At 46.0% G+C, this 17,546-nt stretch overlaps 1 protein-coding gene across 1 annotated transcript in view; it reads right to left on the reverse strand.

Annotated features, from left to right (window-relative positions):
- RNF38 (ring finger protein 38) overlaps positions 1-12,656 on the reverse strand; it is a 315,609-nt gene extending 302,953 nt beyond the window's left edge. The window contains 2 exon segments of the mRNA XM_044270790.1: positions 11,632-11,917; positions 11,919-12,656. Coding sequence (XP_044126725.1) covers positions 11,632-11,917; positions 11,919-12,338 — 706 coding nt within the window. The 5' untranslated portion in view covers positions 12,339-12,656.
- Between the last annotated feature and the right edge of the window lie 4,890 nt (positions 12,657-17,546).

Consider the following 17,546-nt stretch of genomic DNA (forward strand, 5'->3'; position numbering starts at 1 on the left):
CATTCACTTAAACGCACACTAGATGTATGTCGGCTGAACCTCGTTCATTTCGGGGGAACTGGCTGACCATCTAATGGCTACAGGGGGCTTCTGATTCTCCCCAATAGTATATGTTGAGGGAGAGAAGGGTCGGGAATGTTGGAATTCAACACGTCTGATCCTTTTGTTCTTGGGAGATAAGCAGCTTGCGTCCCTCTCCTTATGGCCATCAGCACACGGCATAAGATCTGCATTATTTTCCGTGTGGATTTCTGTGCGCTTCTGGATCTTTACCAAAATCCAAAATGTCTAATTGTGGATTGATGCGGTTTTGCCGCAGATCTCACTCTTCCATTGAAAAGGGTGAAATACACAGTGAAAAACCGCAAAACATAATTGGCGTGCTATTTCATTTGAAATCCGCGAGGCGGGTCAATTTCTGCATGGAAAAAATCTGTAAAGTGTACATGAGATTTCTGCAATCTCATACACTTTGCTGGTACTGTAATACGCTGCAGGGATCAGGGTGGAAAAACCACACATATTCCGCAACGTGCATGTGGCCAATGAAAATCAAGAGAGAGATATCTGGCAGATGAAGCTGAAAACCATCTAAGGCTAGGTCTATACGACGACATTTGTCGCAACAATGTCGCGCGACAATTTTTATAATGATAGCCAATGGTGTTGCACTGCGACATGCTGCGACGCGACAGTTGCTAAAAATTCATTTGAGATGGATTTTTCTGCGACTGTCACGTCGCAGTATGTCGCATGTTGCAGTGCGACACTATAGACTACCATTATAAAAATTGTTGCGCAACATAGGCCTAATGTGTATGGTCACTTATAGACTCTGTGGAAACTGATTAGATAAACGCCTACATAATAATCCGGTAAATTGAATGATTAATTGCACAGAAATGGACTTTCAGTTAATCACTAAACATCTCTTATAATAAAAAAAAATAAAAAAAAAACATTCTAGCACAAGTTGCACATTCGTATAAATGCCAAAAATTATTTATTGACTATATTTCAACATGAAACAATAATCTAAATCACAAAATGCGTAGTGAATGACTCTAGAAGTGGTCAGACTGCCTGATACAGATGATCACAGGGATACAATAACATTCAGCAATCAGTATGAGGTATGTTACATCCATTGCCGGCGACTGGTTGGTGTGTGAACTAGGAGGTATTAGAAGAGAGAGTGGAGAATAGAGATGAGCAAATTTTATATTATGAAATTCGTTCACGCTTCGTTTGGTGGTAAAAGCAGAATTGCGTTATTGATTCCGTTACCACGGACCATAACGCAATTCTATGACGGAATGCATAACGGAATGCCTTTAGAGGACTCCCCTGCATAACCGAAATGGGACGGATCCGTTATGCAGCCCATAGACTTCTATTATGACGGAATGAATAACAGAATGCCTCTAAAGGCATTCCGTTATGCATTCCGCAATAGAATTGCATTATCGTCAATGGTAACGGAATCCATAACGCAATTCTGCTTTTACCACCAAACAAAGCGTGAACGAATTTCAAAATATGAAATTCGCTCATCTCTAGTGGAGGACATTAAAGAGGTTGTCTCACCTAAGCAACTAGCATTTATCATGTAGAGAAAGTTAATACAAGGCACTTACTAATGTATTGTGATTATCCATATTGCTTCCTTTGCTGGCCGGATTCATTTTTCTATCACATAATACACTGCTCGTTTCCATGGTTACCACCACCCTGCAATCCAGCTGTGGTGGTTGTGCTTGCACAATATAGGAAAAAGCACGGGAGCGCCTATGTGCGCTCCCATGGTCCCTGCCACCAGAGAGGCTGATGCTTTTTCCTATAGTGTGCAAGCACGACCACCACAGCTGGATTGCAGGGTGGTCTGTAACCATGGAAACAAGCAGTGTATAATGTGAAGGAAAAATGAATCCAGCCAGCAAAGGAAGCAATATGGATAATAACAATATATCAGTAAGTGCCTTGTATTAACTTTCTCTACATGATAAATGCAACTTACTAAAGTGAGACAATCCCTTTAAGTCCATTAAGATCTTCCTGGTAGAGCAGAGCTACAGGACATATGCTGCTATGGACAATCATATATCAGCCTGCATGGGCGCTGTGCCCTAGTCTGGATATGGAAAGCAGTCACTATGCTGAGCTCACCACACTCTCATCTACTGGGTGCAATGGCTAGAAAGCTGTTACTGAGCTAAGTCTGAGGCCCAGGCCATCACTACTGACCCCCATGAATAGGTTAACGCGCCCTCCCATCTCCTCCGTCATGCCAGCCCTGAATCTTGCTGTGTGGCTTTGCCTGCATGAAATGTCTTATGTTGGCTGAGCTGGAAGGACACATTGTGGCACTCGGTCATGTTTTCCCTGCAGTGCCTGTGAAAGGCACAGTAATCTTAAAATGTAGTAAAAATAAATAAAAATAAGCATAGAAGAACATTTCACAGACTTAGGCCTCATGCACACGACCGTTGTGTGCATCCGTGGCCGTTGTGCCGTTTTTTTTCGTGGACCCATTGACTTTCAATGGGTCCGTGGAAAAATCGGAAAATGCACCGTTTTGCAGCCGAGGCCGTGATCCGTGTATCCTGTCCGTCAAAAAAATATGACCTGTCCTATTTTTTTGACGGACAACGGTTCACGGACCCATTCAAGTCAATGGGTCCGTGAAAGAACACGGATGCACACAAGATTGGCATCCGTGTCCGTGATCCGTGGCCGTAGGTTGCTTTCATACAGACGGATCCGAAGATCCGTCTGCATAAAAGCTTTTTCTGATCTAAGTTTTCACTTTGTGAAAACTCATTTCCGACAGTATATTCTAACACAGAAGCGTTCCCATGGTGATAGGGACGCTTCTAGTTAGAATACACTGCAAACTTGGTACAAGACTGCCCCCTGCTGCCTGGCACCACCCGATCTCTTACAGGGGGATATGATAGCACAATTAACCTCTTCAGGTGCGGCACCTAAAGGGGTTAATTGTACTCTCATATTCTCCTGTAAGAGATCAGGGCTGCCAGGCAGCAGGGGGCAGACCCCCCCTCCCCAGTTTGAATATCGTTGGTGGCACAGTGTGTGCCCATCTCCCCCCCTTCCTCCCTCTATAGTTAAAAATCGTTGGTGGCACAGTGTGTGCCCATCGCCCCCCCCCCTTTCCTCCCTCTATAGTTAAAAATCGTTGGTGGCACAGTGTGTGCCCATGGCCCCCCCCTTCCTCCCTCTATAGTTAAAAATCGTTGGTGGCACAGTGTGTGCCCATCGCCCCCCCTTCCTCCCTCTATAGTTAAAAATCGTTGGTTTTTAACTATATCGTTGGCGCCCACCATCGCCCCCCTCCATCTCCCCCCCCCCCCCCCATCATTGGTGGCAGCGGAGTTCCGATCGGAGTCCCAGTTTAATGGCTGGGGCTCCGATCGGTAACCATGGCAACCAGGAAGCTACTGCAGCCCTGGTTGCCATGGTTACTTAGCAATAGTACAATAGTAGAAGATTCATACTTACCTGCTTGCTGCTGCGATGTCTGTGACCGGCCGGGAGCTCCTCCTACTGGTAAGTGACAGTTCTTTAGCAATGCACCGCACAGACCTTTCACTTACCAGTAGGTGGAGCTCGCAGCAGCAGGCAGGTAAGTATGAATCTTCTACAATTGTACTATTGCTAAGTAACCATGGCAACCAGGGATGCAGTAGCTTCCTGGTTGCCATGGTTACCGATCGGAGCCCCAACGATTAAACTGGGACCGATCGGAACTCCGCTGCCACCAATGATGGGGGGGGGGGGGGGAAGATGGAGGGGGGCGATGGTGGGCGCACACTGTGCCACCAACGATTTTTAACTATAGAGGGAGGAAGGGGGGGCGATGGCCACACACTGTGCCACCAACGATTTTTAACTATAGAGGGAGGAAGGGGGGGGCGATGGGCACACACTGTGCCACCAACGATTTTTAACTATAGAGGGAGGAAGGGGGGGGGGCGATGGGCACACACTGTGCCACCAACGATTTTTAACTATAGAGGGAGGAAGGGGGGGGGCGATGGGCACACACTGTGCCACCAACGATATTCAAACTGGGGAGGGGGGGGGGGGTCTGCCCCCTGCTGCCTGGCAGCCCTGATCTCTTACAGGAGAATATGAGAGTACAATTAACCCCTTTAGGTGCCGCACCTGAAGAGGTTAATTGTGCTATCATATCCCCCTGTAAGAGATCGGGTGGTGCCAGGCAGCAGGGGGCAGTCTTGTACCAAGTTTGCAGTGTATTCTAACTAGAAGCGTCCCCATCACCATGGGAACGCCTCTGTGTTAGAATATACTGTCGGAAATGAGTTTCACGAAGTAGCTCATATCCGACAGTATATTCTAATGTAGAGGCGTTCCCATGGTGATGGGGACGCTTCAAGTTATGTTCGGGTGTCCGCCTGGCCGTGCGGAGGCAAGCGGATCCGTCCAGACTTATAATGTAAGTCAATGGGGACGGATCCGTTTGAAGATGACACACTGTGGCTCAATTTTCAAACGGATCCGTCCCCATTGACTTGCATTGTAATTCAGGACGGATCCGTTTGGCTCCGCACGGCCAGGCGGACGCCAAAACGACTTTTTTTTCATGTCCGTGGATCCTCCAAAAATCAAGGAAGACCCACGGACGAAAAAACGGTCACGGATCACGGACCCACGGACCCCGTTTTTTCGGACCGTGAAAAAAAACTGTCGTGTGCATGAGGCCTTATGTAGAGGAGCCGGCCTCTACATAACATAGGCACATCCACTGCCGGTGTTCTGTCAGAAAACCTTACCTCGTCAGATTCCCTTACCCCACGTAACTTCCGGGGGTGTGCACCTCCGCGCAAGCGCAGTACCACGGCACGGCACCTCTGTACAAGCGCAGTACCAGGGCATGGGTAAGGTAAAATTACAGTGAGCGTTGACTCATGGACGAGCGCACGGACACCGCGCGTGCGCTCTCAAGGGTAAGGAGATCTGACAGTCTTTTGTCTTGTTAAATCTCCTTACCCTCACAATGGGATGCAAAAAAAAAAAAGTTTTCACCATGTAAACATACCCTTAAGCACCCTATGGTGCCGGAGAACAGAGGTGCCATTTCAGTGGTTGCACATTTAGGCACAGAGTAGCAAATTTTGAACAAATCCACTTTTCTTTCAGGTAAGGCTACTTTCACACTAGCGTTTTCAATTCCGCTATTAAGATCCGTCAAAGGATCTTAATAGCGGAAGAAAACGCTTCAGTTTTGTCCCCATTCATTGTCAATGGGGAGAAAACTGAACAAAACGGAATGCACCAAAATGCATTCCGTTCCGTTCGGTTGTGTCCCCGTTTTGTTCCGTTTGGTTGCGTCCCCATCGCGGACAGAAAAACGCTGCACACAGCGTTTTTCTGTCCATGATGTAATGCGGAGCAAGACGTTTTCGCAGACACAATAGAAAACGGATCTGTCCCCAACTGGCTTTCAATGGTATTCAAGACGGATCCGTCATGGATATAGAAGACATAATACAACCGGACGGATGCATGCGGTTGTAGACGGATAGGGGGTGCAGAGGTAGCAGTCGCTACCAGGCCCAGGAGTCTGCGGAGGCCCAAAGACCCTTGCGGTGCATAAGAAGACACCGGTATTATATAAAGTGCATGCTGGTCAATTACACCTCTGGCTGGAGGGAAGGGGTTAGGTCGAGAATTTAGCATTGGGGGAAGGGGGAGGTGCCGTTTCAATGTGCTATGTACTCCTCTGCCCCTTGCCACAAAGCACCGAGGGAACTTTTGCACTAGGGCCCATGGTTAATAAATGTGGTGCAAGACATGTACCTCAGTTTTCTCCAACAAAGTGCAGCAAAATTCTGATTCAATATCAAAAGCAAATCAAACCATAGTGCTGTGAATCATGACGTCAGAGAATATACTTCCACTGCTTCAGAGACATGCTTTACACTATTCCAGCAGAAGACTGGCATTGTGCAAAACATGAAAACCCAATCCCTGAAAGTCCTATTGAATAACTTCTCGGCTGTTGCTGCCTCTAGTGTTCGTTCACGATCTGGTAGATGCTGTGGAGCCTGAGGATAGACGATTCCTATGCATTACGTCTTTTGCCATCCAGTTGTCCCTTTTTGAGGCTAGCTGAGCTGCTGTCTCCCTAGCCATTTCCACTAACACACCTACAATTGGCAAGGTGTGAAATTATGAAAAGACGCTCTATGACAGTGCCACATTCTACTGGAAATGTTGTCTAGACATATTTTAATGCGATGGGTGTGGATGAAATGACAACGCTTTAGAAGGGCTTCCAAATACTTCTAGTTATGTAATGTAGAACTGAATTATGTATTGTAATTTTGCAGCCTACAGCACAGGACATGTGCACTGCGGCACCAGCAGATAGTCAAGAGACGCCAACCTTGGGTTCCCAATAACAGCACTGCTTGTCTACGCCTCCTGAAGGAACCGTGCAGATCTGGAATACAATGTACATTTGTGAGTTTTATGTTTTTCTGATTGCTCGGAAACCTTATTTTCTAGAATCCAGATCACTACTTAACCCACCAGCAATAACTTCAAAATTGGAAAAATCCTCCCAAAAATGTGCCCTTTTTATTGTAGAATTTGAATCTATGTCTGAAGTCAATATAGTTAACGCACAATTTGGGACACAAGTGCATTTTTAACCTCTTGGTGACATAACTAATTTTAGCCTTAAAGGGCTTGTGCAGCCAGTAATATTGAGGACCTATCCTCAGGATAGGTCATCAATATCTGATCAGCGGTGGTTTGACTCCTGGCACCCCACTGATCAGCTGCTTTAAGAGGAGGTGGCACTTGTACAAACACTGCTACCTTCTCAAGATTACACTGTGCGTTGCCTCAGAGTCGCAGTGTTTGTTCCATTCACTCCAGCACCACCTCTAAGGCTACTTTCACACTGGCGTTTTGGCTTTCCGTTTCTGAGATCCGTTCAGGGCTCCCACAAGCGGTCCAAAACGGATCAGTTTTGCCCTAATGCATTCTGAATGGAAAAGGATCCGCTCAGAATGCACCAGTTTGCCTCCATTCCGATCCGGAGACGGACACCAAAACGCTGCATGCAGCGTTTTTCTGTCCGTGATGTGGTGCGGAGCCAAACAGATCCGTCCTGACACACAATGTAAGTCAATGGGCACAATAGAAAATGGATCTGTCCCCCATTGACTTTAAATGGTGTTCAAGACAGATCCGTCATGGCTATAGAAGACATAATACAACCGGATCCGTTCATGACGGATGCATGCAGTTGTATTATGGTAATGCAAGCATTTTTGCAGATCCATGACAGATCCGCAAAAAACGCTAATGTGAAAGTAGCCTTACAATGCCCGGCTAATTTATAGCTTCTCCTACCCAGCTAGTTACATAAACACGTGACCACAGCCCAGAGGCTCTTTATGCAAACCAGAAAAAATCCTTTAAGGGGCATCTGTCCACAGGATCAACCCTATTAAACCAGCCATAATGCTTGGTAGGGCTGACTCTGCTGATTAAAAACATACCTTTTTCCCTGATCCGTTGCTTAATTTAAGAGAAATAAGTATTTTTACAAATATGAAAATTAGGGCTTAAAGGGGTAATCCCATCTTAGACAATGGGGGCTAGGATATGCCCCCATTGTCTGATAGGTGCAGGTCCCACCGCTGGGACCCGCACCTATATCGAGAACGGAGCAGGGAGCGCTGTGGCTGGAGGACCCCAGATTTTCCAGGGTCCGTCCACCACCAAGCGCTAATCCCCACCTCTACCATAGAAGTGAATGGGAGCGTGCCACGCATGCGCGGCCCATGCTCCCATTTATTTCTATGGGGCAGACGGCAATGAAGCCATTTTCGGCAGCCCCATAGAAATGAATAGAGGGCGGGTGCGCATGCGCAGTGCGCTCTCCTTCACTTTCGGGGCTCCATTCTCGATATAGGTGCGGGTCCTATAAGACAATGGGGGCATATCCTAGCGATATGCCCCCATTGTCTGAGATGAGAAAACCCCTTTAAGTGCACTGAGGGTGGGTGCTAGCCAGCAAGTGCACCTTACCTCCTCTTATCTGCTTCCATGGACAATCCCCCTCCATTTGATTGACTGGGCCCGGCGTCCAGTTGGATGGGGTAGTGTCCTGGGAGTCCAAGTAAAGGAGTTGGCTATGGCCCGCTCTCGTAGCACTTAAGCCATAATTTGCTTTTTGAAGCATTTTGACTGGTTTGATAGGGTTGATCCTGCCGACCTATGCACTGTAAGGCTACCATAAGCATGGTCAAAAACTGGATTTTTTTGCAGCATGACCCCTAGTCCATTCTTGTAAGAGAAAAGAAATCTACAGAAAAATGGAAATTTGGTGTAAAATGCACCAAAGTTTGTCACATTTCTGGCAGATGATGTCACGTCAAATTTTGGACCTAATTATGAAGTAACGCCTCATGCACACGACCGTAGTTGTGGTCCGCATCCGAGCCACAGTTTTTGGCTCGGGTGCGGACCCATTCACTTCAATGGGGCTGCAAACGATGCAGACAGCACTCCGTGCGCTGTCCCCATCCTTTGCTCCGTTCCGTGGACCCACAAAAAAAATATAGCATGTCCTATTCTTGTCCGTGATGCGGACAAGAATAGGCATGTCTACAATGAGCCGCCCATTCCGTTCGCAAATTCGGGAAGGCACACGGGCGGCTTCCGTTTTTTTGCGGATCCCCGGATTGCGGACCGCAAAAAACGGCACAGTAGTGTGCATGAGGCCTAAATGTGCTGAAAAAAACAACTGCTCCCCTGTGCTTCGGTCGATGAGGGGGGACTTAGTTTAGCAGAAAGGGTCATAACTAAGATCAGCATGAGCCACTGTGTTAAATCGGGCTCATCTTCAGCCTGTCTGGCTGAGGGGTCTTTCACACATAGGTTTTTGCCGTCATCTTCTGCAATTATGTGTTTTTGGTGCATTTTTCATAAACACAGCATACAGTAGCTCTTGGCATTTTTTCAGGCACTGTCACATCTTCACAAGGGAAAAAAAAACCATGAAGAAAACGCTAGTGGGCAAACATACTGGCCCAGATTTACTGATCCTATAAATAAAATAGGGGTTAGTCAGCACATCAATGCAACAGCACTCACAAATAAAGCATATACAATAGTGCCAAACGTATACCAGTGGTAGTGCTATGCACAGCATTGGGTATATTTCCTATAGTGAGCATGCTGCTGTTTTAGATGCTGTATTATTTGGGTTTGCAGAGTGCTGTTGCATTGCGTTTGTTTTTTGCTTTTCTGATCCTATAAATAGCACAAGCTTAGACCGGCTGTCGAGACCTCCACCAGATTTATCACATGGGCTCAGGCTGGATGAGAAATCTGGGGCAGGGAGAGACATTTTTGTCTAACTTTATTACCAACTATTGCTTGGCTTTGTTTGATACAGAATGGTGGCACAATTTTGGGGCAAACTGGCACATCTTAGGCTCCACCCCCTTTCCCAGGAGTCTTCATGCCCTATTCGAGAAGGTGGGGAAAAAAGTGTAGAAACCCTGTTTGAGGCAAATTGTATCACTTTTAATGCACATTTTAGGCACAGGCACATTAGTAAATCTGGGCCACTGTGGACAAAAAAAATACAAAAAAAAAAGGCTACGTTTATACGGTCTACAGTCTAGCCAGGATTAGTGAATCTGGCCCTATGAAGCACTAAGAAAGTCACATTCTTGATTCTAGATTGACTGACAGACATCTATCCGCTAATTCATATAGACTGTGATTGATATACATCTGTGATGGCTAACCTCCCGACACTCCAGCTCTGGTAACTCCCAAGATGTACACTTGCTTGGCTGTTCTCAGAACTCCACAGAAACGAATGGAGCATGCTAGGAGTGGTAGTTTCACCACAGCTGGAGTGACGGAGGTTAGCCATCACTGGTCTAGATTGAGGGAGACTACCAGTGAATGGAGAGTTCGCCACAAATGCGTGGCGTGCTCTCCTTCACTTTGGGTGCTTTGTTGTAGAGACAGAAGGTGAAAACCTGCTCTTATCTAGCGATACGCCATCAATGTCTGAGATGGGCTTACCCCTTTAAGCCAGTTTCTGATATACCGGAAAGAATGTATCAAGCGTTTGCTCATATCTTTTTTTTTTTACAAAAACAGAATCCTTGAGTAAGGAAAAAAAGGGTCATCATGACTTTCAAAGTACAGTACATCCCATCTACTGATCTGCTAAGATGTTCTTCTAGATAAAAGTGATCAGAAGCTGTGGAAACAGCCAGGACCATGCAGTAGCTGTGCCGTACCAGTCATAGTGGAGGATACAGCTCTAAAATGTGTGTTTCTTTCTGCTGAACTTAGAAAACATAAGACGGACGAACCTATCCATCGCTGCACCAAGGCAGCCACAAAACATAAGCCGACCCTACAGTCATCAATATTTTAATCAATTTCACATAATAGAGACGTTTTTCGCTAAATATTTGACTAAATACCAAGAATTCGATTGAAGTTATTATTGTAGAAGACAGGAGAAATTCTTTAGAAGTATGGTTAGATTTTTAAGGTTTTGTAAAACGCATGCTCTGATGCCTCGCAGCACCGAGCTCCTGAGTTGGAAACCGGGCAAGGAGAACATCTGCATGCTTCTTTGAGGGCTTCAGCCCACGCTCCAAAAACATCTGTCCTGTGAGTCTCACTGGCGTCAGGGACTGATGTGACTTGTAACAATTCTATGTTGATGCTATATAATATAGATATGACCTTGTTTACTTGTATGGAAGCATTTGTAGGGATGCTTTAGGTCTGTCTGATCAAGCATGACCCCAGGGCTGGAATGGTGTGATTGACTTGCTATGTCTTAGACATATACAGACTATGAGAGAAATCCTTAGTCATCTGATTCACATGTGGTCACATCCAGCAGTCGCCGTGCTCTGCTCACAAATAAAGTGATATAGCGAATGATAAATGTGATGGAAATATAGCAGCAGTAAAACCCTTACAAGTTCCTTCCCACCTCCGCCCGCAAGACCTTGTGTCCAGCATTACAGGAATGTATGACAGCAGGGAGAGGAGAGGAACTGTGCCTTGGCTACTGCCTTAACCCGTTCAGCTACTAATATTCACTGCCAGGGTCCTCCTCATTTAACGCATTCATTTCTGCTGACACACAATAGATCCAGAGGACCTCAAAACACATAATCGGAAACTTCTGGGCTCATCCTAACCGTCTTTCTATCTCCAGATTTACCATGGCTTAACTCTTCACTTCGAGCAGCCACACACACAAACGAATCTAACTTCGTAAGTCCCTTGGAGATCATACGAGGATGCTCAAAGCACAAGTCTTCATCTTCTGCCACCTAACCTTCCATCCTGTGGTGGTACCCAGCCAAAGCCACAAAGCATTTTCATGACCAGTTGTTGTTGAGAAAAGATAACACAAGGGTTAAGAAGTATACTATTATTGGCTATATTATTTTAACAGTGAGGAGGACTTTGATCAGAGCTGGTCATAACCCCTTGTGTGAGGTTCTCCCTGTTTAGTGTGTAAACTTTTGAAACCATATTAAGTGACATATCTGAGAAGTCTGGTTTATCTGCTCCTACCTGCCGGAGGTCGTATGTGGTGATGGTGGTAATGATGATGGTGGTGTTCATTGGTGGTCGGACTGTTTACCCTCCTCCTTGCCACTACTGGTGGACTGTGGGGTTGCCTTGCTCCCTCTGGGGGGTTGTTATCATTTCTGTCCATGCCTGGCCCATGCAGGGCAGTTGAGATAAGGTAAGGAGGTGGTGTCTGGAGCTGGTGATGGTGGAAGTGGGTAACCCCAGGCAAGCCATGCAGCTGCTGCTGATGTTGTTGGTTCATGATGAATCCAGACCTAGATCTGGAATCTAGTCCTTGGGGGCTCCAGGAAAGCTGGGAATAGGAAGGAGGGAGCTGCAGGAGGCAGAGGAGATGAGGGGGGAGAGGAAGCAGAGGACAGAGCCTGGAAAAAAGAGGAAGGGGAAGTGAAAGACGGGGTGACCTGCACAAGAAGTGGGTGCTGGGGGGGAGCGGCCAGCAGTGTGCTGCTGAGTCCAGCTTCTCTGCTGGTGGCTGCAGTAGCCTCGGCCCCCGTTTCAGCCTGCCTGGGATTGAGGCAAATCTGGAAAGGCAACAGCCCACCTCCTCCTCCACTACCACCCCCGCTGTCACCGCCTCCTGCTGGCTGCTGCTGCTTGGGGTCCCGTAGCCTGTCAGCCGGGTGACAGTGGCTAAAGCAGCCGGAGTCCTGAGCAGAGGGCTGTCCTGAGCCGGAGGCAATTGGCATCACCTTGGTGGTGGACGGAGAAACGCAGCTAGAAGCAGATGACGCACCAGAGACGCATAGAAGAAGTTCCAGGGACACCAGGAAGTGTCACTCCATGACGCCAGCAGCAGCAATAGCAGAGCCCAGTGCGGAGTAATCCCCGGGAGGAAGCAGCGCCGTCCACCCCACAGACTAGCCGGGGCTATGCTCCCACAAGAAAGCAGTCCGAGGACTGACACTCCATGCACACAATAACCCCCTCCTCCCCACTCTGGGCACGGAGAGGGGAAGGAGCAAGGAGCTGAATCCGCCTCTCAGGTCTGGGAAGGCAGAGCTCAGAGGCACATTTCCAGCCCTTGGCTGTCCGCCCTCCTTCCCTGCTGAGGATTCCCCGCTAGATGGAACTTCTAGTCTTCATGATGTCACTAGTGTGAGGGGAAAGGAAAGGAGCTCCCCTTCCGTGCCAGGCAGTGAAAGCTGAGCCCCCTCCTCACCTCTTCAGGGAGCTTAGGTTTATGGGTTGTTTTTTTTGCCTTTTATTGATTATAGTAATGCCAGGCTTGACACTTTGGTGTCTTTTACCAAATCCGTAGCGTTTTACATCCACTTATCCACACACAGCCGTATCCGTACACGGATCCACAAAATACGCTGCGCATGCCGCACTTTTCACTGAAAAGATAAAGGCCTATTCTTGTCCGCGAAATGGACAAGAATAGGACAAGTTCTGTCATTTGCATCTCTGTGTTGTCTCCATTTTTTATGGCCAATGAATGGGTCCTTGTGCGATTCGCAAAAATAAAATGCAGATCAGACCAAATATAATATTGTGTGAATGCACCCTAAAGGGACCTGCAATGAGGGTCTTAAATGCGTCCACCATTTATGATGCCTATGGTAAACTCTCACCTCACTTTTGCTGCGGATTCATCATAGATTTCACCATATTGGATTTTCCAGAATTTATTTAGTTTATTTTACGTCCGTGTGGATGTACCTTTTTTTTTTTTTTTACCGAATAGATACTAGTAAATACTTAGGCTGGGTTCACATCAGCAGTTTAGTTTTCTGTTCTTCTGATCCATCAGAAAAACAGAAAAAAAAGGATCGTTTTTGGGTATCCAGTTTTGTCAGTTCCACCTGAGATCCGTTATTTTAGACAGGAAAAAAAGTCCTGTGAGGAGGAATTTTTTTCTACCGTCCAAAATAACACATCTTAAATGTAACTGACAAAAATGGATGCAAAATGAGCATAACGGATGCTCAAAATAAAGGATCCCTTCTTTTTATTTTTCTGTTCTGACGGATCTGAAGCGTTGATGTGAACCCTGCCTGAGACGCATAAAGCTGAAGGTATTCTGGCACAGATTAATAAGTCACACATAATCTAAACCAGTTTTTCACAGAATAACAGCTCATGCATGCGAGCATGTATGCCTCGTGTCCGTAATATGCGGGCACCAGCCATGTGCACTCTGTATTACTTTGGCTTGAATGAGTCCGTAATCCAGGAGCGTAGTTATAGGGGAAGCGATTGCTTTGGGGCCCTGACCCAGAAGGGGCCCATCCAGGAGGAGGAGGACTAAAGGATTTAGTCAGGGCCCCCTCAAAAGTATTACACAATGACATTATATACAGTGACAGTTTAGACAGTGTAGAAAACGGAGGGAACATCTGCCGATCTTTACTAGCCACAGGAGCATGAAGGGAAGCGGTTGTGAAAAAATTTCTAAGGGAGGGGGGCCCCATTCACCATCTTGCTGTGGCCCAGTCATTTCTAGCTAAGCCACTGCCGCAATCCACAAGATACGGAGTTGTGCAGAGCGGATACACGAATCGGAAGCACTTCCATGGGATTTTGGTCCGTGCCTCCACACTGCAAAAAAATAGAACGTGTTCTATCTTTTTGCGGTGTGAAGCGTAGCTTGCGGATCATGGACCCATTGCATATGGTGTGCACTCAGCCAGTACCCGTGCATTGCGGACCGCTATTTGCAGTCCACAGCACGGGCACGGGACACACACGCTCGTATGCATGAGCCCTAAGCAGCACAAAGAAACAGAAATAGTAAGTCTGCCCCATTATTTTGTCTTGTAGTTGGTCCATAGGCATGAAATAAATGTCAGTACAAATGGACTATGTGATATATTGGTTATATAAAATACATACAATGCCGGCCTGATCCACTCTGTGAATCTAACCTGTCACTAATGCAGCTGCAGAACCAGCTTTTCCGGGACCCTGATCGGCAATTTGGTGAAGCTATATGAAGTTATTTATTACTACATAACTAGGCAGATTTAGAATTCAGCAGTCTGGGAAAGCTGGGTAACTAGCCCTGCAGAGATATAACGGAGGCCACACTTAGAACATACTTTTGTACATTCTGTATACGCTATGAGGGTCATTTATCAAACTGGTGTAAAGTAGAACTGGCTTAGTTGCCAATAGCATCCAATCAGATTCCACCTTTCATTTCCAAAGGAGCTGTCCAAAATGAAAGGTGGAATCTAATTGGTTACCATGGGCAACTAAGCCAGTCCTACTTTACACCAGTTTGATAAATGACCCCATATATCCATAAATATAGTATCAGGACAACCGTATTTACTATATATGTAGTTTGGTCTCCAGGATACCTTCACATGCCACCCAGCTTTCAGAGCTGCCCAATAATGCAGTGAAGGGCTTATCACTGCATAGCTGTATGTGCTGTGGCTGGTACTATGCATGTGCTGCTGGTACTATGTATGTACTATGGCTGGTACTACTGTATGTGTGTACTACAGCTGGTCTATTTTGCATTATTAGTAACTAGAAGATTTATTCATACAAAATGGTCATGCTCACTGTGTAGACAAAACAAAAAGTATCCAGCCTAAACCCAGCCCGCTCCTCCTAAACTTCCTGGCTCATGTGCACTAGCATCAGAGGGGAAGAAGTCATGGCTGCAGCCTAAGAGAACAATACATTGATTTTATGTTTATGGTCTGCAGTTATGATTTCAGACAAAACCCAAAAAATGAGATTACCAGGATATTGTTTTTATACTTATATTTTTTAGGCTACTTTCACATTAGCCTTTTTTGAGGATCCGTTATGGATCTGCAAAAACGCTTCTGATACAATAATACAACCGCATGCATCCGTCATGAACGGATCCGGTTGTATTATGTCTTCTATAGCCATGATGGATCCGTCTTGAACACCATTGAAAGTCAATGGGGGATGGATCAGTTTTCTATTGTGCCAGATTGTGTCAGAGAAAACAGATCCGTCCCCATTGACTTACATTGTGTGTCAGGAAGGATCCGTCTCGCTCCGCATCCCAGGACGGACAGAAAAACGCTGCAGGCAGCCTACAGAGTTAAAAGGTGACTGAACGGAGGCAAACTGATGCATTCTGAGCGGATCCTTTTCCATTCAGAACGCATTAGAGAAAAACTGATCCGTTTTAGACCGCTTGTGAGAGCCCTGAACGAATCTCACAAACAGAAAGCCAAAACGCCAGTGTGAAAGTAGCCTAAGGCCTCCTTAACATGACCGTATTTTTTTTCCGTTTACGGGCCGTTTTTTGCGTTCCGTATACGATCCATATACGGAACCATTCATTTTAATGGTTCCACAAAAAAACCTGAATGTACTCCGTATGCATTCCGTTTTGCATTTTTCCGTTCCGTTGAAAGATAGAACATGTCCTATTATTGCCCACAAATCACGTTCCTTGGCTCCATTTGAGTCAATGGGTCTGCAAAATAAACGGAACACATACGGAAATGCATCCGTATGTCTTCCGTATCCGTTCCATTTTTATGGAACCATCTATTGAAAATTTTTATGCCCAGCCCAATTTTTTCAATGTAATTACTGTATACTGTATATGCCATACGGAAAAAGGGAACCGAAACAAAAACACAACGGAAACAAAAAACGGAACAACGGATCCGTGAAAAACGGACCTCAAAACACTGAAAAATCCATACGGTCATGTGAAAGAGGCCTAAGGCCTCTTTCACACGACAGTATGTCCATTTCAGTGTTTTGCGGTCCGTTTTTCACGGATCCGTTGTTCCGTTTTTTGCTTCCGTTGTGGTTCCGTTTCCGTTCCGTTGTTCCGTTCCGTTTTTCCGTATGGCAAATACAGTATACAGTAATTTCATATAAAAAATTGGGCTGGGCATAACTTTTTCAATAGATGGTTCCGCAAAAAACGGAACGGAAACGGAAGGCATACGGATGCATTTCCGTATGCATTCCGTTTTTTTGCGGACCCATAGACTTTAATGGAGCCACGGAACGTGATTTGCGGCCAAATATAGGACATGTTCTATCTTTAAACGGAACGGAAAAACGGAAATACGGAAACGGAATGCACACGGAGTACATTCCGTTTTTTTTGCGGAACCATTGAAATGAATGGTTCCGTATACGGACCGTATACGGACCGCAAAAAACGGCCCGCAAAACGGAAAAAAAAACGGTCGTGTGAAAGAGGCCTAATACTGTTTTTAGTGTTCCTTGACCCTAAGTTCACACCTGAGCGTTTTACAGCGCGTTCAAACGCGCTGTAAAACGCTCAACACATGAAAACCAATGCTTCCCTATGAAAATGGTTCTCACCTGGGCGTTTTACAGCGCGTACGATCGCGCTGTAAAACGCCCGACGCATAATCAAGTTCTTGAGCTTCTTTGGGGCGTTTTGACGCGCGTTTGTGGCCATAGGACACTGCAGTCAATCACACAAACGCGCGTCAAACGCGCGTTTACTATTACAAAAAACGCGCATTAAAACGCGTGACAAAAACGCGCGTAAAACGCGCGTTTGAGAAACGCTCAGGTGTGAAAGCAGGGTTAATGGCAATGTTCTTGTGTGCACATATGTCAAACTTTTGATCTGACAAGTTTTTGTTATCAGCCATAATGCCAGTTAGACACTGTAAAGGTCCTTAACTCCTTACACACATGAATTTGGTTACCGTATATCATTTTTTTTTGTCTATAAGAAATGCCAGTATAAGTTCTTGCACCTTTATTTGGTACCTTAGTTTTTTGCTTCTGTTTTTGTGGCATTTTTCTGGCGTTTTTGCACACAGTAGAGGTCATTTATTATGACTCCCTATACCAGTATCTGGTGTAAAAGCCACACAGCCCCATTTTATGACTTTTTAAATGCCTATGTAAATTTAGGTGCAAAGTGGCAGATGTGGGGCCACTGCAAATACCGACGC

Source organism: Bufo gargarizans, chromosome 1 (genome assembly GCF_014858855.1).
Source record: "Bufo gargarizans isolate SCDJY-AF-19 chromosome 1, ASM1485885v1, whole genome shotgun sequence".
NCBI lineage: Eukaryota > Metazoa > Chordata > Amphibia > Anura > Bufonidae > Bufo > Bufo gargarizans.